This window comes from Scophthalmus maximus, chromosome 16 (genome assembly GCF_022379125.1).
Source record: "Scophthalmus maximus strain ysfricsl-2021 chromosome 16, ASM2237912v1, whole genome shotgun sequence".
NCBI lineage: Eukaryota > Metazoa > Chordata > Actinopteri > Pleuronectiformes > Scophthalmidae > Scophthalmus > Scophthalmus maximus.
Window position 1 is genome coordinate 1721481 of NC_061530.1, and position 24122 is coordinate 1745602.

The 24122-nt window shown below is 39.4% G+C and overlaps 1 protein-coding gene across 1 annotated transcript; it reads left to right on the forward strand.

The window, feature by feature from the left end:
- The first annotated feature begins 6151 nt into the window (after positions 1 to 6151).
- On the forward strand, positions 6152 to 7389 carry sox32 (SRY-box transcription factor 32). Its single transcript, XM_035612948.1, has 2 exons — positions 6152 to 6489; positions 6710 to 7389. Exons 1-2 carry the CDS (start codon positions 6183 to 6185, stop codon positions 7387 to 7389), a joined length of 987 nt encoding a protein of 328 aa, XP_035468841.1. The 5' UTR covers positions 6152 to 6182.
- Positions 7390 to 24122: the final 16733 nt, after the last annotated feature.

The following is a 24122-nucleotide window of genomic DNA, read 5'->3' on the forward strand; positions in this document are numbered from 1 at the left end:
TCCCAATGTTCACAAAACTGATTTTTAATATTTCCCGTCCAGAGATTTATAATAAAAGCCAGGTTGTTTTAATACATAATCTCATTAAGATTTTCAGTGGTATTAAACTCAACACTTTATGGCAGTTAACACTTGCTGCATCAGAATATGGTCTCATATGATTTGGCTCGTTAGTGGTCCCCCTGTATTTGATTTCTCCATTATGCTTGTGTTTATTTTTAAAGACTAAATGGCACACTCACTATAAATAACTTGTTATTTTACGCTGATATTGTCTTAAGGGACGCTGCCATAGAATTTGTGCTGGTATAAAAACATTTTATCAAAGGAAGCACATGTTTGTGTGTGTGCAAGACCACGAGCATTGTGTTTCTATACAAATTCAACATGTTAGTTACTGGTATGGGCAGGTCTCAATTATGCACAAATTAGAATAGAAGTGACAAGAACAAGTGATGCAATGAACTGTGTTGTAAGTAATAAGCTTAAGTCAGCTTTTGCTTCCATTTAAAGAAGCAAGAGTTTAAAGATTAATTTCTTACAGCATCTGCCAAATGTCATAATTTCTTATCTGAGTCAAAGGTTATACTTTGATGACTTGACTTGTGGGTCCCTGAATGTTTTCCTGAATCTCAAGTATCCAATAAACTACACAAGCAGTGGATACATACACAGGCAGCCCTGCCAGGAAAACCAGCCCAAATCCTTACAGCATAATACTTCAAATAAATCACGCCACAGGAAAGAAACAGCACAATCATTGTTTATGGCAGAACTACAGGGCTTATCTTCAAAGCAGCAGATCCTTTTGAATTTGTATCAGGTCTCAGACGAGCAAAAGAGAGAAAAGAGTTTGTAGAGAGGCACAAACATCCACTCTTTGAATGCGTTTGGTTGCAGAAAGCTTGCATAAAAGAATAAATTCACTTGGGCTAAAAAGATTTGTTAGTCTCTTTTAGGCTGGCATTTTATCTCAGGTTTCTGCTGCAAATAATCTAATGTCTGAGTCTAACCAGTTCACACTATTTAATTAAACATTCAAGCGTGGTTGTTGTTGGAGTTGAGCAGGCTAGATTGTTTTGGTTATCTGCTGCCTTGAATGAGCCGTTTCAGACAGACACAGATATCACGGTGTCTCACAGGTCTTAGTCTAGTTCCAGTTAATAATTAGGGCTAATTACAGCTAAACGCAGGCCTCGTTCTCCTCTGTCTGCTGAGGAGAGACGTGTGGCAGAGGTCTGGGATCAAGATCAGACCTACAAACAACCCAAAAACATAGATGCAATAAATGGCTTGCTGCGGCAATAAGCCACTGTCTTCCGAAGCTCGATTGCTTGGACATTAAAAGACTTGGAAGACTTATTCATTACTTCAGATAAGTCTCTTATCAGCAGCCAGTGTAGAATACAATTCCTAATTTACAAAGAATAGGGCTGTTTTTCAGCTTGAGTGGAGCTTTGCCTCATCAGACAACTGATATTACACTGAAATGTGACAGAAAGGGTGGTCGGAAAATTGATTTGTTCTTGCAATTCATTTAATTTTTCCATCACTTATGCACATTTATCAACATTTCTGTACATATTAACTGATTCATTTTCAGCTGCAGTCATTTGGCGTTTTGATCTAAAAAACTGTTATTTGAGAGGTTAAGAAATAATAAAAAAATTCTGATCAACACATCACACAGCATTGATTCACAGACTAAATTATATTTTAAATCATGAATAGATTCACGTACTCAATATTACATTTTACTGATGGATTGGTCAAATTGAAGAAAAAAAATCTATCCCATGTTCAGAGTCATGAATTTGCTGTTTTTCTAAAAACCCTAAACATTAAATGTAAACCTCCAATGTATTGTATGTATGTATTTACTATTTATTTATTTTTCACCTCAATCTAAGTTACTTATTTAACTTCCTGTCACATTCTCTGTTGTATTATTGTAAACTGGCATTTTTATTATGCCTTTGTTACATTTTTTATGCAATGCACTAAATTAAATTAAATAAAAAAGACCAGCCAAAGAGCTAAAGGTCAAATCCACAAATTGCTTGGTTTGTCTTGATAACAGTCCAAAACGCACATACATTCATTTTACAATAAAATAAGAAAAGTGGTTAATCCTTTTGGAAATAGTACGTGTTTGACATTTTTGTCAGATGAACTTGCTTAACGAAGATAACATTGGGAAGTTACTAACTCTTTCTGCCCGTAAGTGGTGGGACATGGAGAAAACAAATGCTAAAGTGTAAACGTTCACTACCCTACTGCCTCAGCTCTGTTCCTGCAGCCTGCACATTGCACCACCCGGGCTTGTCTGAGTCTTGGGCGGTGTTTGAAGTCTGGCTGAGCCTGGCGTGCTCAGAGGTGGGGACATCATTGTGTTCTGCTAATGAGGCTACATTAAGCCTGTCTACACCAGGGGGCATGTAATCCTCTCAGATGGCCTGATGTAGGGCTGGGCTGGGCGCTGTTTACATGGGGAGTGTGGAGGTTAGCACTCGGGACCCTGTGGGCCTCAGTCTACTGTTGAATCTGCTCAAACATGTGATTAAGAAGTGGGTGTGGAGGGGGAGCATGGTGGTGGGGGGGTTACATACCACTGCATAGAATGGTGTCTGAGACTTGACAGAGTATATCTTGTTGCTGGCCTGCTGTGCCCATACAATACAACACAATGAAATACAGTCCCTTGCTGCGAAGATCACGGTCACCTGAGACAACAGTATTATATCCCCTTCACACCTTCCAACTATGAAACAATGCAGCTCTTTATGACTGTACCACTGTAAGGTAAATCCGTAGGATGGCACTGAAGCCAGTTTGGAATATAGTGCTTCATTATCAGAGGTCACGACACTGACCCTTTGCTTTACACTCCTATAGCTGTCCTCCATTTTATCTTGGGATAAAACTCTCCGGGTCAGAAAATCCTGCACTAAACATCCAAATACAATATCCATATTAACAGTGGAGAGGTGCGGGTCAAGTGTTTGACAGCCTTGCGGGAATATGCATCATTTCTCTGAGAAAAAGCTCCATGCCACACCTCGCAATGCTGACTCAGGTGATCCACCCCAAGGGCAAGACATCCTTTGAATTTGCATGTTGTGTCAGACTATGGTGGAGCTCCAAGTCCAGCCGATGTTTGACCCAGACATTATCCACAGCAGCCAAAAAATCCACAAGGTTCATCCTCCTGCCGAGTTGTCCCTTCACGAGGCTGTAGTGCTGTGGAGTCCTGCATGTCCTTGGTGCACAGCTGTACCTGTGCCAGCTCCGCCATCGATGGTCCACAGTGAAGAAGGAGAGGAGTGTCCCATATATGAGTTCTGTCCAGTACAATGGCACATTGTGATCACAAAGCTACAGAGAACAATACCTATTCAGAAAGCATAGTGCCCATTCAGCTCTAGCACTCTGCTTGTTTGGCTATGAGACAATGCAGTGATACCCTAATGCCACCTCATAGATTAGGCTTCATTAAGAACAAGAATGACAATATTTTTCATAATATAGCAAAAATAACCTTACCTGGTGGTAAATGAAGGCGCAACATTACGTTTAATAAATGATTAAAACCCACTGCGCCCAGAACATCGTCTAATATTGAACCGACTCAATTCACAGAGAAGCTCAGCCGAAACTGACGTTATTGTATTCACGCTGCGTCCTTCAAGCTAATTGATTCAATCCATTAACGCTTTTCACAGCGCATAGGAGGCTTGCGTCCCGTTTAACGCCGACGATGTGGATTCAACCTCTAATTCTGACAACCTGTGAATAAAGAGGGACACCCCCCCCCACACACACACACACCAACACGCTGCATGCTTAGACAGCAATGTTTCTCTTAGATATATCATTTCAAATCGCTCGGAATCATTTCATTACGGCTACATGTATCGAGTCGTATCTTCCCTTCAAAGCCACATGCCGTCTTATCAGTTTCGACCGATGCTGAACATGTCACACGACTCGTCACACGAACATGCCTCAATCACTTCTCTTATGGAATTAGTCACAGTCTCGATGCCGCTTTTTGATTAAGATATCCTGCTCCATTGGCCCTGGTTTCTGCTGGAGGTCTAAAAACAAAGTCCAAAATGCTCCCAAACAAGAACAGGCCGTCCCTGAAGCCTACACTGTGCATGAGTTCAGGTGTCATCCCTTAAATACCCGAGTGGAAACTTGTTTTCTGCAAAAAATACCTGCTAATTAAATATAGTCAATTTGACCTTTATGTGCTCAAAACGGCCGTGGTTTATCATTGTGTGTCAACTCTCTCTGCACCAAACCATCATACTGTAGCCTACAAGGCATTTACAATCTCAAGAGGCCGCATGAGTGACTCGCCTGCCGGGACAAAGCCCTGCAAGTGCAGGTATTACTGGAGGCCAGTCGCTCCGTGTATTGCAGATATAACGTTGCCGCTGTCTGCATAATGGCGTCTATTGTTCATATGATGTTTGTCGTCAGAGCCAAAGGCCAAATATTCATTGAAACCATAGAAAGGAGGCGAGCACCTGTAATGGCTTCCTGTTATATTCAAAAATGGATCACACTCCTCAAGAGTTTCTGGATAATCTCATGTGGTGGATACACAAAATTCGAAATAACTTGTTTATTATTATCGGCTGATATTCATATATAATGTTATATTGTCATTGCAGTTTTCCCACATTTCCACATATTGATACTGTAGTTAGCAGTGGCGTTATAGTGTTATAATTTGTATCTGTATGTATCGTGCCTTGTTTCACCATAATGAACCTGTAATAAATTTTGCAGAAATGTGTTTATTATATTTTTGCTCTGCAGGACATTTTTGCCGAATCAAATCATCATCTCCGATAAAATAAGGCATTTTTTGTTGTTGTCCGGTTTACACGAGGGTTCTTTTAATTTCTCATGATATTTATAAGATGATTTAAAGTTTATAATTTTTCTCAAAATACATCTTTGAGCAGTAGTCATGTGCGCTGTTGAAAACGGAAACAGGACGTGTTCCATCTTTGGCTGAACGAGAGGAACAACTGCCGTCGTCCTGTAATAGTTTCAGTGAGTCTGTATCACCGCTTGAGTTTTGACTGATTTCAATACACTTGTGTCTCTTTGATTTAGCGCCAGGGCTGCTCTGCTGTTTCATTTTGGGAATCGCTCAATCTATTTTTTTTCTTTCCCCTCTTCTGTAATTCAGATTGATGACTGTAACAAAGCAAATAAATCTCTTTCTCTTTTTTGATGTCCCGAGGATGAGTTGATCACGCCCCTTTGTACAAGCCTATCGGTTTTTGTGTCGAGCAAATATTTGTGCGCGGTAATCATGTAATAAACAGGCCTTGATCATGTTTGTTTCAGTCCTGTAAAGTGAACTCTGATAGAGACAGAGGATGGCCGATAAGAGCTGAGCCACAATGTAATTAGTAACCAGGCCTGCCTCCAGAAAACTTTGATATTCACCTATCAATACTTGGCATGCCTCTCGGGACCTATTGATTCGATTCCATTTCTCTCCCATAGGCGAAGATATAATCTGATTTCCCCCCAATGTGGTTTTAAATAAAACAAAACAAGACAAAATGAAAGATAACTATTTCTCTGACTGGGTCCCACAGTACTAGTCTATGCACAAAAGAGAAATTAAAAAAGGTTCAGCAGCACAGATCATCACCAAATTCCAGACACATTTAGGTAATTGGTGATTAGAGGAGGATTAAATACGATCTAATTGTGACAAACCAATTCCAACGCTAACATTAGTAAAGATACTTTGCTTTTCTTGCACGTTAAATCATAAAGTATAGGCCAATGAATTCATTACTCTGACTTCGGCCTTAGTCACAACAACATCCTAAATACACAGATCTGGTCCCATAGTTTTGTCACTTATTTGGCTTCATCGGGAGTTGAATTTATTTGATGGTTTTTGTTCATTACTTAATACCCTAATTTAGACAGACTCACAACTACCATCTGAAGTTTCGTGGGCCTGTTGGCTGGGGCGTCAGTTGGGCCTATCACCGATCCGAGGAACACCTGGAATTCACACCTTAAATCCACTCCTCCTGGCCTCCTATTGGTGGAGCTGCAGCATATATCCGTCACCATGTATCACCGGGAGGATGACAGCGGCCCGCAGCAAAGCCACTTCTTCATCACTGTCGGTAGCCATGCGTTTCAGCCACGACCCCGCAGCTCTCCAGCTTTGCGCAAGCAGCTCCGTGTTCGAGAGCGACGACTCCGGCCCTGCAGACGTGGAGCAGTTGGCCGAGCTGCGCTCCCCGAGTTCAGGGCCCTCCAGCCCGGTGTCCGTGAACTCGGACTCCAGCTGCACCAGCCCTGAAGCCACGTCGGCCTCTACGCAGATGAGGGTCAGGAGACCCTTGAACGCCTTCATCATCTGGACCAAAGAGGAGCGCCGACGGCTGGCGCAGCTCAACCCAGACCTGGAGAACACCGACCTGAGCAAAATACTCGGTAAGACTTTGATTAACTGCCCGAAATGCTGCTATGGTTAAAATCTCCTGGGAGATTTACAAGTGTTTCGAATAATTTAATAGTTATTGTTCTTTTTTTTGTAGCAAAATGATAAATAGATAAATGAGATTCACATTTAAATTTTTATCATTTGTCATTGGTCAAACTTGTTAAACCAATGAATAATATGCAGATCTTAAACCCCACTGTGTTCCTGCAGGAAAGACCTGGAAGGCCATGTCCTTGGCTGAGAAGCGCCCCTACATGCAGGAGGCTGAGCGTCTGAGGGTCCAGCACACCATCGATTATCCCAACTACAAGTACAGACCCCGCAGGAGGAAGCAGCTGAAGAAGAGCTCCAAACCGCAGGCCACGGACACTTCTCTCCCCTCACTCTGCAGCTCAGGCCTCACAGTGCCCTACAACCTCACCTACCTGCTCCAGAACCAGCAGCAGAACTTCCCAATCACACCCACTTTACCAGCTAACTTCACCCCACTGTACAGCAGCTACCAAAGCACTCCAGTCTTCCCAGACTCAGCATCAGCAGCAATTGCTGCAGAAGCCTTCTCAAATAAGCCAGTGGTGTACTCAGTTCCACCTGCATACCCCGCAGAGCACCAGCTGTATTTTGGCAGTCAGCACGGGCACATGCAGTATAGTTTCTCTGCAGGGGCCCATGTTGAGCAGGGGGAGTCCAGGGTTTATGGGGGCCCACTGAGTCCAGCTGGGCCCTCCCTCGAGTTTTACTTGGAGCAGGTTCAGATGGACATGCTGTACGATCTGGATCGTAGCGAGTTTGAACAGTACCTGGGTCCTCCTCCACACAGGCCTCAGTCGGTGGATCCCAGCAGCTACCATCAGCAGAGCAGCCACAGAGAGGGACGCTTACTGTCATGAAGCGACTACAAATGGTGTATTTATTTAAATTATGTCAGTGTATCACCTGATACTGACCGTTGACAGAGTACATTGTGCATTTAGTTGTGTGTCTTCTTAAGTGATAAGTGTATTGTCTTCCAGTGTAAATATAATGTATCAATAAATAACTCAACATCTAGTGTCTGGTGCAGATTAATAGACTAAAACAATTATAAACCCTTATTGACCTCTATTATTTTCAATATGGCAGTAGTAGGCATAACAAGGGCTAAAAAAGTATAAAATAAATTTTCTTCCTCAGAGATCTAGGATGTAATGTTTTTGCAGTCAAGGCCGCAAAAACACTGGATTCAGACTTCCCATAATGCAACTTGATAGCAGCTTTTTTGAAAGGCTCCATGCACATCTCTCTGGTGGCCCAACATCATCAGGAGGTTATTTCAGGTGGTCAAAGACGTATTCTGCCCTTTTGTGTCAAACAACTGTTTGTGTTGAAATGAACATCCATTGGAAAGAAAATATATTATTTTATTAAACGTCCAAGAAAATGTATAGAATTCAAATTCTCATCAGTTTAATTCTAACCTGTTGATATTATACATTTCTTTTTCATAAATTCTAATTCTCATCAGTTTAATTCTAACCTGTTGATATTACACATTTCTTTTTCAGCAGTAAGCACACACACACACACACACACACACACACACACACACACACACACCCACACACACCCACACACACGCGTTTATCAACAATTGTGACTCAGATTAGAACAGATAATGAATGACAATATAGTAAAACAGGGTTAATAATGTAAAATAAGTTCTGTTCATGTATAAAGTAAAATGTTACCCTCTGGCTTCAGGTGTTTCTTCTGTAGTCCACTGGTAAAATGTTGCACACTGTTTTCACAGGGTCAACCCTCATGACAAATAAACTCATCTCGATGTGTTCAATTGGTGGATTGCTGCTTTAAGCTCCCCTGCACATGGTTTTAAATATGTGTTATATTAAGCAGTATTGGAGCTATACTAACCACCCTTTGACAGAAGCCAAACTGTTAACCCACCGTTTAATCCACGTCTTTCTTGGCTCACACAGGAAAGTAAGGTGGGCGTCAGGGACAAACTTCCCAACTTCCTGTTTCATTTTAAAACATTTCACAAAGGCTCTAAAAATATTCCTAAAATCGACATATCTCCAAACTCATTCAACTTTGCCTGCCAAGTGTTTATCCATTTCAAAAAATGTTTACTTCCGTGCCCCAAGTTTTTGGTGTCAGAACTTTCAGGTTGAACTTTGAACTGGGACCCTGCAACTTGTCAGGTGCTGCAAGGACTAAACTCTTTACAGATCCATCTCAGAGAAAAGCAATGACAAAATTACTCTAAATTATTAGTACATTTATTTCAATCTATTTATTTATTATGTGAGCTCTCTAGTTTTCTTTTTTTAGTTCCAAAAAACAATCATTAGTTTTAAAAGCAATGACAGATCTCCACTCACAGCCAAATTAAACTGCCTAAATGTGCATACACCTGCATACATCCGTGAAGATTTTTTTTAAAACATTTTTTATTTACAAATGTAATTTTATGGACAATGGTGATATATAAAATCCAAAGAGTAAATCATTTCTACATTTTCTGAAAAAAAAATGAATCGTCATATACTGATAACAAAATGTCATATAATACGCTGTGCCATCTTTGTCAGTAATGTTTTTTCACCAATATTGTAAGTACTGTCATGGAGTTATCTAATTAAAATGTACGGATGCATAACGTTAGTTCAGTCATACTGATAACAATTTAGAATAATAAAATACTGTACTCCATGGCATTTTCAGCTTTTGTAAAATATTGTACACAGCTTTTACCAATAATTGACATCTTTACTATGTATTTAGAAATAATGCATTTACCAAATTATGTCCACTAAACACTCTAAAGACACTAAATACAAATATAACATTCTATAAATCTCAGTACACACTGCATGCGAGTGCCAGAGACGAACCTATCAGGTTAAGTAGAGGTAAGTATTCAGCAAGATATCACAACTTAACATGTGCTCCACCAAACAGTAAGCATCCTTTATATATGAGTCAGTCTGCAGAGGATAATGTTGTGAGTCAGTGATGGAAATCAGATCTTAATTGCTGGATGGAAATGGATGTACACAGCTACGGAGGGAAGGATGGCTTTGCTTTAGAGGAGAGGGCAGAAGAGCTGATCATGAAAGTGAAGACCTGCTGCAACCCAATGCCACCTGAAAGAGCGGATGAAATCTGACGTCAGTTCAACTCCCAAGACAGTGTTACAAAACACACTGCACTGTGAAATGCAGAATGTGCTTTAAAAAAATATTTTGTGCAAAATGGGAAAATATAATGACAGCAAAACATAGTCTCTGATTCTTATTAACTTGAACTTAAAGGTTTGTTTTCCTCAATTTTTGGCCCCGAAGCAACAGTTAATGAGCAGTCACAGGAACTTCCTGAAGGAAAAACAACTGGATGATATCAGTGTTTCAGGTGAAAATATCATCAACAATAAACAGTGGAGGAAATGGCAGGTGGACAATTCAGATATCTCTGTTGCAGTTATAAATGTATATTCAAATATTTACAAAGTTATGTTTTTAACAGGATTCTGGTTTATTAAATAATACAAAACAACTAAAATTGAATGTGGAAGAGGTGAAACTGGAAGGAAAACAGGAAAGTGATTTCCTTCTTAAAGGGTTAACCAGTGATATGTTGCTAAATTTAAACATGAATTATAAGCCCCATAAGATAAGATTACACTTTATAATCAGAAAGCTCTTCCGAAATTTGTGTTGCATCTCAAAACGTACACAATCGCCTCCTTTAACAGCTTTTTATTTTGCATTACTCCTGAACAAATCAGTTATTTCAATGACTGCAACAAAAATGTGCATTTCAAAGCTTTTGAACATCCACCAAACAGTTATATGATCTCCATCTAGAGTTATTCTTGTATTCAAATATTCCAATAGTTGATGCTCATGACAGAATTTTTCTCACAGAGAAATATTTGATCTTATCAGTGGTGAAAAATGTGAGGAATGTCAACACGTCACACATGCAAGAGATGGTGGTTCCTCAACCACAAAATACATTCTTTGTTAGAGATTAAATATATAAACATGACAACTTTGAATGTCCAATATAGACTCAAGTTTATTGAAACTGAAAATAGACTTGCTTTCACTGACTTGTTGCATTCTTGAGATTTTGTGAGCCATAATGATGTTTGTCTTGTCTAACCTCATGAGGATCAATGATAGTTACCTGTCCTGAGAGAAGTTTGGGTAAACCAACGGCTGCTGTCTATAGAGAGTGCTCATGCGTGTATTATCCTGCAGGGACGTCTGCACTTTCTGGAGCTGAGTAGGGAACTTAAACAGGAAGATACCTTAAGAGACAAACTGGTATTGGAATTAAATGTGGAATTAAACTTAATTGGTCACTGGTCACTTAATTATAAGTCAGTCTAATCAAACACTAAATGGGACTATCAGATTACTATAACCTCATCAGACCAGACCCACACTGGAGTTTCAGCAGCTTTTCACCTGTATGTCTCACAGGTTTGCATCTTCAACATTGTTGTCACTTTCAGATAATGTCAAGACACCCACTTCACACAGACTATAGCTTAAGGATAACACAACATCAAACAACTTGGCTGTGACTCGGGAGGTAGAGTCGGTCGTCGATCAACCCGAAGGTCGGTGGTTCAATCCCAGTACCCTAATTTGCCTCTGACAGCTCTTCCAGCAGTCTATAAATGTGTGTGAATGTGGCAGAAAAAGCGTGGTAAATAGCGGTGCTGTATGGGTGAATGTGACTTGTCCTGTAAAGCACTTTGATTGGTCAATAAGAGTAGAAAAGCACTCTATAAATAAAAGCCATTTACTACTTTATTGTTCACTATAGTGGTAATTTGTCTTTGACAAGTTTTCAGAGTTAAACATTACAAACAACATTTCAAACAAAATGTTTACGTATTAGTGATACAACAATGCATTGCGCTCCACCAAAAGATAGACAGAGTATGAGCAAGCAAAAATGGGATAGTTATGTAATACATTCAAGAGTTGCATCCTGAATGAAATTTTGTGGAAAAAAAGGAGGACACAAATATCTCCCTCATTATCTTTCCATAAACTCTGAATTACACTGAATAATCCACATATATTTCTATAAACAGTTTGCATTGAAACTAATTTCTACAAAAATTGCAGTGATATGTTTTTTTTAAGGTAACATGCAGTAATAGCTATATATTTGTAAAAATAACAACAGACAACTTGTGTGCCCCTTAATTGTTCCAGGTGCTATTATTGTTTGGCAGTAGCAAGAAGCCGGTCAGGACAGTTTTTTAAGCCTCTCAAGTTCCGGAGCTCTCTCCACAGAATGAATGCCCATTCGAGGTTCACTCTTCTTTTATTTATTTCTATCACTCTCCTTCTTCTTCGCCTGCTTAAGTGTCAGTGTTGTTTTTCTATCAAATTATACGGTGCAATCATTTTTTATATCGTAATGACAAGTTTGAGCCAAAAAGTTGTCTATTTCCACTTTAAGATTCTGTCATTTTCAACTTTAAGACTTGAATATGGCTTTTTGGAACTAGCTAAAATAATTTTTTTCCACAATATTTTCCCCCTAGCTGTAATCTGTAACTCTGTTCTGAAACCCAGAGTTTAATATTTTGGTCAGTGCCATCTTGTTTTTTTAAACCAGAAGTAACCATATTTGGAGGGGCAGGGGGTGTGGCCTGATTGAGAGTTTATTGACTGCACGTCCACCTACACCTGCACCATTGGATAGTTCCAGCTGTCAATCACGCTGTATCCACGCTTCAATGCATACTGTGCTTTATCGTCTATTTTACTCTCAAATAGATCATAATTTAAAAAAAGGAACATCATGTTGTATTGGAGAAGACTTAAAACTAAAGATTGAGACCATAATCTCCTCAGGAAAATGTTTACTGATGTTATGAATCAATCTGAAGTAGAGTAATTTTCTCATCGACTTTTGTAGAGACTGACTTCTTTTTGCAACCAGTGGAGACAACGTCCATTTTTATATACAGTCTATGATAAAAACATAAATATGCATAAACGGATGCTAACATTAATTACACTAAAAGACAGTATTCCATTAATCCCCCATTAAAATGATCTAATTAATGTTTTTTTTCCCCTTAGAAATGCAATATTTCATGTTGGATATGAAAAGTGAAAAAACACACTTTGTTTGTAGGTACAGAACGAAAAATGTTCAGCCTCAAAAGGTATACATGTAAACGTATTAATGTTTAATAGTAGTTTGTGTGAGCTAGTCCTTTCATGAATTTAAGAAACAAATGAGGAGGAAGAGGTTTCACTGGGGTGTGCAGGAGGCCACATAGAACAACCCTCTGTGGATATTATGACCCCAGCCATGTTTCCAGCCAAGAGACAGACAGACGGTGACCGCCAGACAGATGATTACTGTAACAGGGTCCGACAGACACGCTGGAGAGAATGGAGTGGCTGGGTGTGTCCCCGTGACCTGCTGGGAAGATACAATACTCCATCAAAGTCTCTTGGCAAAGAGACCATCAACAAACACTCAGAGGATGATTAACGCAAACTTGATCCTCAAACTGGCCGGAAGTCAGTGTGTTTGTGTCTGGGCTGTTGTTATTCATATATATATTAATATATACGTAAAATAGATGATATTTACTTCACACACCTTCATCAGGATTTGATGTGTAATTTAAATGGGATAAAAACACACCTTGCTCCTCTGTCTCCTGATGCGTCTATGAATATGTTCATGATTTGATCTGCATTGTGTGCGTCTTTGAGTGTGATGAGAATGACCAGTATGCTGATTACATGATCATTCTGGATTTAGTACTGAGATGCACCTATAGCTATTTCAGGATGTGATCGTATTTCATGTTATATCAATGTGCATTTGTAGTTTTCATTACTGTTATCAGGCCCTTTTTATTGGAACAACATTTCATTGGAGTGTGCAATCTCATTCCTCCTACCAAACTTTTTGTTCTTACACAGCATATATGAAGTTTACATTCTTAACAAAGGCAGATTCGGAGCTTAAAATTCAAGGTAATTTCTGAAACAGTGGGTCCTTGACTGCAGACAGATGGAAAAGCTACAAATACCAGCCTTATGTGTACCATCTCTGTTCAGGAGTGGTGTTTTCACGAAGAGTCCATTGTGAAATGAGTATGATTTTGTGGCTGTTAGATGCAGGTTTAGGGAATTATGTGTCAAGTCTGTAAGTCATATTGTGCTTCTATATATGTATGCTTTTGTGTGTATGCTAAAGACGGCTTGCCAGGGGTCGTTGAGCATTTGAAATAAAAAGAATCTGCTTAATATTCATGCAAAAAGCACACTGATCAGTATGCAATAATTTAAGTTAACATGGAATGTGAGCATGTGCATGTTTGTATGCATCTACATAGCATTTCGATACGATGCCAACACCAGTATCACTGAATTAAAGCCTTACTCCATCTATTTCTTCAGTCTCTTCTACCACCTTCCTCTGCCTTGTCAGCGGCCACCTGTTAGTTTGTGTTGACGTGGTGCCTGTAACACCTCTGCTGATTGAGTAGTATGGATGTAGCGTTAGTAGGGTCAAAGCCTAGCAGCACACTAGGCCTCTCAGCAGGTGGGGCACTGTGTGCATGCAGCAAGCTGGCAGCACCTGATGCATTGTGTGCTAAGCTGCTGCTATGAAATCACTTTGGTTACAATGCACTGATATGTTGGTTACAGTGGACTGAATCTAACATTTTGTCTTCATGGGCAGGACCCTCACTAATCCCATAACTGTTTGCGAATAATTTCACAGTTTCCACAACATACCACTGCTTTATCTTTCCTTCCAGATATTAAGATAACCAGGAAAAGGCCTATTCAACACACCAAAATAGCTGTGATCAAGATAAATCCCAGAGAAAATACACACAAGCCCAACATGTCAGAAAAGTGGCCTTGATTTCAGGCCCAGTTCTGGCAGGTAACTCCGAGTAAACAGCATCTGGTTTGACTGGCAGGTTATTGTTGAGTCTGTGGGAGTGTTGAGGAAGGTTAGACCTTCTCTCAGGACGTAGCCTCACTTCCCTCACTCTTTCAGGAGGAGAGCAGTGTGCCTTTTAACTTTTTTATTTGTGCTGTGTTTTGTAAAGGCCACATTCCCTGAGCCTGGCTGCAACTTGTGTTATTCTTCCTGTGCTGTTTGCCCCACTCGCAGCTGGAGGGACAGGAAAACCGATCTGGAAAACTACTTCATTTATGTCATCGGTGATTACAGGATGGCAGCTCACGCCTGTACCTGGTAATGGCAGCCTCATGCCCTGGCCCGTGGGGTCTGAATAATGCTGTCCCAGGGGGACTACAGTGCGCACCCCTCCTCAATCAAGGCCTCGCTTCTACTTCCATGCAAGGAACTATGAGTCCTTGCAGCCCTGTCAGCACTCTTCCTGTGGAGAAACTGGAGAGGAAGCTCCACTAGGCAGGCTGAGGTGGCCAAAGCTCTTCACAGCTTTCAATTTCTTACTTTAATCTTTCCACAGGCAGATTCAAGTAAACAAGTATTATCACCATAATGCAGAATTACCTCTGTCATGCTTTATATTATATATACATACATACAGTCATGTTATGATTTGCACTGCAAAGAAACTGTCTTGAGAAATTATTAATTATTTTTTGAGCCTCAAAAAAGGGCAAATTCTTTAAAAATTAAATCAAAGCTGCAAGTCAATACAGATGTCAGTATTTGGTAGTATTTTCTATAGAAAAAAACTTTTTAAAGAATTTTCTAATACTAACAAGAATGAGACTGTTGAAAAGAAACAGAATAAGGACTAACCATATTCAATTTTATTGTTGTTATTATTATCATAAATTTCATGAAATGTGTTAACTTCAGTTAAAACAGGAAGAACCTTATTTTTTTTTACTTTTTTCTGTAAAATAAAAAATGTTATGACTCATAGCTTTTTCAAAGTAGCCACAAATTCCAGCTTTCAGGTGAATGTGGTGGAGTATAAATGACAACATTTTCCCTGTGAACTAGTGAAGTATAAAGTATCAGAAAAATGAAAATATTCAAGTAAAGTACAAGTACGTCAAAACTGTGCTTGAGAAAATGTACTTGGTTACTTTGCATCGCCACTATCGACAAGATGAAGTCGATAGCTTTCGATCATGTTATAGTTATAGTTATAGTAGCAGAGAAAGTGAGAATTCTTTCAGAACAACCTCACTTATGGCATGACACACTGTATAATATTCTGATATCAGATCCTCTTTTCATTGCTTCTTCTTTCCTCCGATGCCACTTTCCCAGGCAGATGACCTATAAGAGCAATCTGGAGGGATCAGGAATGACAAGGCAGTCCGGCCTCCCATTGTATGTGAGCGTTTACTCAGCATGGGAGAGCAAGGACAGTGAGGCTACAAGAATACAATAGGCTCATATTTATTTACTGCTTAGTGGCAGCCAGGGACAACCCCCCTTCTAATCGCCGATAGCAGCTTTACAGTAATAGACCTCCAATAAAGACTTCAGAGGGCAAGTAGAGGCCAGACTATCTGGCTCTGTCCTGGGTAATATTTAGAAAATGCCATTTCAAAGAAGATTTTTCCCCCTTCTGCATCATATTTCTTGTTAAAACACGTTAACAAGCTCCTATTCGTGCAAGATGACATTCTCAAAATAAAATGGCTTCTACTCTCAAAGCCAGAATCCTGGTCTGTCTAACGGGACATATTTCTCTTCATTTCTGAAGAATAGGAGAGGATTCAACCAGATTTCATTTCAAACACCCAGTAGACCTCTTCATCCATATTGAAAATGCTGCTTATTTTAATAGCAACCCTTGGAAAATAAGATTTGGGTACATATGTGACATTGTAAAATAACTGGGTTGGAACATTATCTTGTTTTAAACTACTTTCACACTTTTCATACTGAATATTGCATTATATATATATATATATATATATATATATACATATATATATATATATATATATATATATATATATATATATATATATATATATATATATATGCATAATTGTGCATCAGAAATCAACATGATGAATACAACAAAAATATTCTTGAGTCTCTGTTTTAAATACTTGAAGTCACAAAGACATTTTTAGTGCAAATTGTTTGAGACTGTGAGATGTTGAGCAGAAAGCCTTTTGGGTTTATGAGTAATACCTTTGACCTCCAGCAGAGGGCTCTAACTGTTGTTCTGTCTGTCCAAATAGGACAGAGTTCATAAACCATCTGTAAAACACATCAGTGAAGCAACACTGCAGGTCTGTCTTGATAATACTGCACATGTACACATTTCCTCCACTGGTATGGACTGAAGCTCCAACCTCACATTTGCATTTGCATTTGATATTTAGTTTTCAAAGACAAAATGACAGTGGCTTGACCACCATTTACATTTGTGTCTTCTCATGTTTTGTTCTGACTGAAAAATTACTGGAAAATTACCAAAACCAGCATTGACTATCTGACCTACATGAACGATCCCCGAGCCTCAAAAAATTAATTTTCCAAGAGGAATTATGAGTGTGATTTATTGGTTGCCTTGATGCCTGGTGGGTGTAATTGTGAGAGCAGGGCTGAAGTTGAGTGGCTTTGATGCCTCATCTGTCCCCTCCTCCAATCCCTGAGTTTCAGAGATTAACTCAGACACTGGATTAAAATCTCAAAATAGAGAAATCCTTTTTAGATGAACAGATTGATTAAAAAGGGGGAGTTCTCAAATGTTGAAAGGCAACCCGGAGCTCAGTCACAAACAATTGTTTTAAACCAGACTGTTTTATATTTACAGTTGAGCTCCCATTTGAACTGACAGTCAATGAAATGCCTCTATCCATCTTATTTATAATGACATATCTAACGAAAGTCGGATTTTTCTCTTTTTCTTTTGTTTTTTCATGAATATAAAAAATTTAGTTGAAAACATAGGCAAGAAATTAACACATTTTTAGAGGTCTTGCATCTAAAAAGTTGCATTAAGGGGAAATATATATATATATATACATATATATATATATATGTATATATATGAGAAAACAGCAAAAACACAAAACAAGAGGCATAAAAAAAGAAATGTGGTGCATTCTGAAAGATGCACATAAGACATACTGCACGCCGCGCATGCACAATTCAGTTTGAGAAACCCTGAGATCCCCTTGCTTTTAACTTACGTTTCATTTTCAAATATGACTTTTTGGTGCGTGCAGATTCGCTGGATCTGCAGCTAACAGACAAAAGCCCACTGCTTGATATCGACATCATTGTGTGGCCTGTTTGATTGCGGGAAGCAGGTGTATGTTAGTGTGGCCTTTCAGACCAAATCTAGTCATCTACTCACTTCCTCACTTCCTCCTGGACCCCAGGTTCCCTCTGTATTTCCCAGCAGAGCCTCCCGCCCCCTCCTCCCACCTGCCTTGCATACATGAAACACAGTGATGTGTGCAGAGAGCATGAACCTCCATATATTTAATATTTGGTGCATTTTCTCAGATTTTCTGTTCTGCTCTCCTGCTCTACATCTTTTTTGCCCTCCTCCCCTGTCTCCACAGCTTCGCTCTCTCCTTCCAGACCTAAGCTCTCTCCCTTCCTGCCCTCTCACAGCTTCCTGCTGCGGCTCTTATCACTCCAGAAAACGTGACATGGTCTCAGCCCAGTCAAACCAACACTAACCTCTGTAGTCTCTCTTTTCCTTGGCCTTAAATGGAATTATTCTGCCCCCACTGTTGTCTATGTGCCTGTGTGAGTGAGTGTGTGTGTGTGTGTGTGTGTGTGTGTGTCACCCACCTGGGCCAAATCTGTTAATGGACTTATTTATTATAAACAATATGACTACTAATTCACAGCCTACATAGGAACAATAAATCTGAAGTGGCCAGGCGTGTTTTTATTTATGTATTTATTTATCTGAGAGGAAGCCGTTGGCACAGTTGGACATTATCAACTCATTCTTCTCTGAGGGGTTTTCCTCTGAGCTAAGGAAATCTTCTGCTTTGATTTACTCTGTAAATCTGAGCCTCATAATGCAGCACCAAGAGATCGCGTGAGGCCAAGGCTGTGAGGGTTTGTGGTAAAACTTATAGAGTCACGGCCCAAGTTACTCACTTACTAGATTTGGTCTGAAAGGCCACACTAACATACACCTGCTTCCCGCAATCAAACAGGCCACACATGATGTCGATATCAAGCAGTGGGCTTTTGTCTGTTATTACATCTTTAAGTAATAAGACGTATTCTGAGTTTCTCATTTTGCCACCATAATACAACAAATATAAATTACCATACCATCTCTTTTACCCATTAAATTGTTTTTTTGGTAGACTTAATAAGATTCCATCCCAGTTAATAGGAGCATCTTGAGTACAACCATGTGCAGGTTGTATTTATTGTTGTTTTATGACACTGCAGCCAGATACGGGTCTGCTAAGGCATGATAGAGCCGATGTTATTGTAAGGCCATAAGGCCATCTGATAAGGCCCTATGTTCAACAGCCTGCAGTGATAACGCATGTTTTAGGTGGTAACGAGCCAAAAGAGCTGAACCTGCTGCTGCACAGAATGCAACAGGTTACTGCAAAGTTCAGAGTCTGCACAACGGGCATTGATCAGAATATCTGTTTGCCATTTTTCAGCTGTGGTTAGGGTTCTCTTGGGCCTCCATTGTTTCACACACTGCAGCATGTCAACGTAGGTAGCAGGCTTTTGTGTGGATGCATTTAGTGATGCTATCAGGGGGGGACTTTCCCAAGATTCCTGATATCAACTTTTCCCATGTTATCATATAGGGATAATCACAGGAGGGATGCTGACCATCTGACACTGTTTGCTGGAATGTGATTGGAAGCTTAAAAATAAATCAAAATCAGATTTGTTCCAATAATTGTATGTATCATGCCAAGTTTTTAAAGCGTAAGCAATTCAATATTTTTGAGAAGATTGATACTACTCTTATGCCTGTGTGCTAATGGAACTAGAGGAGAGGAGTAGTAGGTGAAAGACTAAACAAAATGAAACGGCAAGATTGGCTTTGTTCAATGTGAACATTTCCCAGTTTGGGATCAAAATTGAGTAAATGAGTAAATCTCAAATTATTCTAATCAGTAGTTCAGTAGTATATTGACTATGTTACATCTTTTTTGTTTCATTTGTACACAAACTGACAATATGTTGTAATTTCAAATTGTGGTTTTCTTGGCAAACCCCAATTCTTTTTATATTGCAGTTTGTGATGAGATACTGTAAGTGATATGTGTTAATGGAAAAACCCATTGTTTCCAGTCTGTATTGTAAGCTGTGCTAAATAGCTGCATACAGTAGCTCCACTTTGCAGACATAATAGTGGTAGAAATATTTTTATCTAAATATCTGAAAGAAAATGAAGAACCATATTTCTCAATATGTTGAACTATATGCTGCAGGGAAGGCTTTGGTAAATTACAATCGCAGGTAAGATATTGATGATCCAGACCATTGTGTGTAAATGAACTGAGGAGATTATCTCCATCAGGTGAACTCGGACACAGAGAGGTTCAGTCAAACACAGGAACTCCTTGAAGTGAAAGATAGGACAGATATGTGAGATAATGTATTGATAAAATAATCTCATGGAGTACATTTCACCGTGATACGTTTTGTATTGTAGTCAGAACAGCCAGAAGGTTTCATCGTAATGGTGTATTTTAGTGCTCACTTTAATTCTCACAAAGAAAATTTAAAAAAGGTGACAGCAAATATTTCACACCTGAGATTGATTTTCATTCCACCCCACACCACCATCAACGTGATACTGCCAACATCTGCCTTGCATTTTTGTTAACTTGATGGGACAGTAAGGGGAGCCTTGATGGTTGTTTTGTTTTTCATTCTGAACTAAAGATTTGACAGAAAACATGTGTAATTCAGAATAAAGTTGGGGCGTTTTTTCCTATCAGTGCTACTTGTTTCTGATCAGTGTTAGTGTAAAGGGAACAACCTTTGGAGGAAGCACTCACACACTCATTGCATTTCCTCCATAAAACCACAGCTGTGTGAAAACAACACAAAGTGCATTCCTCAGTCAGTTCTCTCACTTTAGGGTCTGCAGAGCATTGTCTTTTCTAAAGTAAGTGCACCAAACTTGATTCAAAGCTCATGTTTCTGTCCGTCATATGTGTGTAACTGACTATGAAGCGTTACATCATTATTAGGCAGTTTAAAGATCAAAGTTGATGTGCAAAAATCGTTTTAAGGAGCTTTTAACTTCAGGTCAATAAAGGAGAAGTTGTTGCATCTATGAGGAAGTCACAGAAATCAGTTTTAGATCATTTGTTCTGTAATCTCCAGAAAGAGCGGTGCATTATTTCTCTGCAAGTTTTTTTTCCATCGTGGCTCAGGATACGTTTCATGATCTTTTCTTATCTTTTTTTCTCTCTGCAGCTGCCTTGCTTACCTCTATTGATCCGGATTCTTGCTGGGTGCAATGCCACTGATCACACACTCTATTATTGATCGACACTGGCCGTCCTGGGCCGACATGGCGTCCTGTTAACACCCTTGCGGGTATCTGAGTTTTGTTCTACTGTGACACTTTAGCGCTGCAACAAGGCAAAGGCCACACATGAAAGGATCCGTAGTGTTTGAGCAACTGAGGAATCAATTCACACCCTCACTGTCATTTACAAAGACTTCTCTGTCTCTCCCCTTGTTTCAAAAATTCTAGCCTGGACAGTCTGATTAGTAATTAACTCAGCTTTCACCTTGAAGGCATCAAATACAGTTTTTGGAGTCTAGATATTCTGATTTCCATTTATTTGGGAGAGAAAGTGTAATCTCTTCATCCTGCATCAACGCATCACTGCAAAACAGATCAGATGGATTGAGGGACTTCTTTGGAAGGAGGGGTCAAACGTAGGTCAAGTTGTGGAGAGCATTTATGTGGCTGGTGGCTGTCAGGAAAACAATAATGCAGCTTGAATGTAATATATCATTTGTTTTCACACCAATTCTTATGAAGCATGTCCTTGTTTTACCAAACAAAGCCTACAGTAAGTTGGCGCTAAAAGTGAGAAAAAATGACGGTTTGGTTTGTTGGCAAAGAGGTGGACTGATTATTGATTAGGAGTATAAATCCAACCCTTTGATGACATAAACAATTAAAAAGATGGTTCAATATATAGCTGCAGTTCATTTTTTGATGTTTGATGTTTGCAAATCTGTTTTGTTCTCTTTAAATACAAAGTTGTATTTATGTCAAGAACAAAAGAAAAGAAAGACCAAAAATAGACAATTCTTATCAGTTTGGGAATGGTCATTGCACCACTGGAAACAATGCCATGGCGAGATGGGAGCTGAGGTTGACCCTAATAATGCGACTGTTCTGTCAAGGAACCTGGAGAACAGGAAGCGCACCATACTTCTGTCTTCATGGATAAAGTCATAAAAATGATAAACACAGGTCTCAATTAGCCTCCGTCAGGACAATGTGCTGCTTGCCAGTGGGGAGGATTAGGGCCGGGCCAGTAAAAGTGAAGAGATGAAAGAGTCTGCTCTCTCTCTCGTGTGGCTGACCCCCCGATTCGTTTCACTGAGGAAACCTGGGTTTTCCCTTTGCCCCGCTTACTAATGGTGATTCATCAATCAGCCAATCAAGACGTTCTATTAATAGGTTCTTTCTCCATGTGGTGCTGGGGTAAAGAAGTGGGAGCACAGTGAAAAAGTAAGTGAATGTCACCTGGAGGGCAAGGCGGGATTTTGTGTAGGTGTGTACAGCAGTTACAAAAAAATTCTGGTTGAAATTTTTATTTTTATTTGTTAAAATACAAGATTAATTCTACAATACACAATGAATGAAGTCAGACACATGTCACACAGTTATACAGCCTTTAAACAACCTCCCAGGTTAAACTTATTCAACAGAGAAAATAAAAACCTAGCCCAAAATGACCTCAGTGATCACAGATTTCAAGCTGATATTCTATTCTATTCTATGTCCTGGTTCATCTTTGACAGACTGCTTGCCATGATTATGCGCACACAGTCTTTGTGGGCTGTGAGTAAATTATAACTGACATGTCATTCAAATCAAGTGATTTAGATAATCAGGCTAAACTGCCAGCTTGGTATGTTTGACGTTTAAGTTAGATGAGTAGTTTAATACCAATCTCTCGTGTCTTTATGTTAAAAATTAAGCTACGCATAGTGGCTCTGTTCGAAGGTATGAAACTTGCCATCACAAGCCATATCTCATATTGTGATATAGTTGTTCTACTTGTTCACTCTTCATGCTAACAGGATGCTAGCTTTTTATTTAGCAGACAGATACGAGAGTTATATCAATCTTGTCATCTAAACTTCAGCCAGAACTTCAGTTTAAGCCTGTCTGATCATTTGACTATTCATTGCCCTTGTTGCGGTGTTCTCAAACCTCAAGCTCTGACCAAAACCAAGATAAGTTATAAATAAAAGGAGACCTCAAATATAATTTAAAGAAAAGTGATTTGTTACGAAGTGAAATATCTTACATAAGACATTTTAAATAGGATAATGATTCGTGAAGCTAAAATAACAATAAGCTGACATTTGACAAGAAACCCAACACAATATTGTTGACATAAAAACTTTGTGTTTCAGAATCTTCTACGTCGCCTGAGTGAAACTACAGCACTATGGATGTTCTCAGGAAAGAGACTGATTATTTTACTTGTTGCTTCCGTTTTATTGTTGGCTGACCCATGGCAGCGTGCAAACCCAGAGGTCACCACAACTTGTGGTGAAAAGTTTCCAAACATCCTCATGTTAGCATGACTAAAGGCATATTTAAGATTTTTCTTGGACCCAGGCTTCAGTTTAATAAAACAGATAGAGAATGAGGGCGAGACGAGAAGATAAGGCGGATGTGATGTGCTCATCTCCAAACTGAGCAGCAGATACAAACAAGAAATTGTTTTATCATCTGGGCATCTTCATGAAGCAGGGGCAGGATGATGAAGGGTGAAGATATCAACTTGTCTTTGCTCAATTTGGAATGAATGCCAATGAATCACAAGGTCAAGTAGATTCCCACCTGATTCCCAGCAGAGCTGTAACAGATTAATGCCTCCAGAACAATGACACAAGACAGTTTCCTTTGCTGCCCCATTTGTTTGACAACATCCAATTGCTATCCTCTCTGCATAGTTAGGTTTTGTGCTCTTGGGCGACAAAACTTTCCCAGCATTCCCCTGAGAGAGAGTGAAGACTATACCACCAATTACACATAAAAACATTTCTGTGTGCATGTGAGTATGTACTGAATGTGTGTTAGACAGTATTATCATCAGTTTCTTTTTTGCGTCATCTGCCATAATTTCAAGTCCCCAATTTTTGTGACCAAAGAGTCTAGCGCAGCGACCTAGGAAAAAAACATGACCAAGCATAGACTCCCACATCCTCTTCGTGAATAATTTAACCGCCTTGACCTGTGGATGATCTCTCATATCTGCATTCTACCATACGGGGTAGATTTTCAGGTTACCAAAGATCAAACACGTCTTTAAATAAGTCAAACAATAAACTTTTCATTAACATATTCTTAATATTAGTCCTCAACAGGCTTTGGCAGTGTTTGACTGACAGCTGGTGGCAGATTAGAAACGTATTTTAA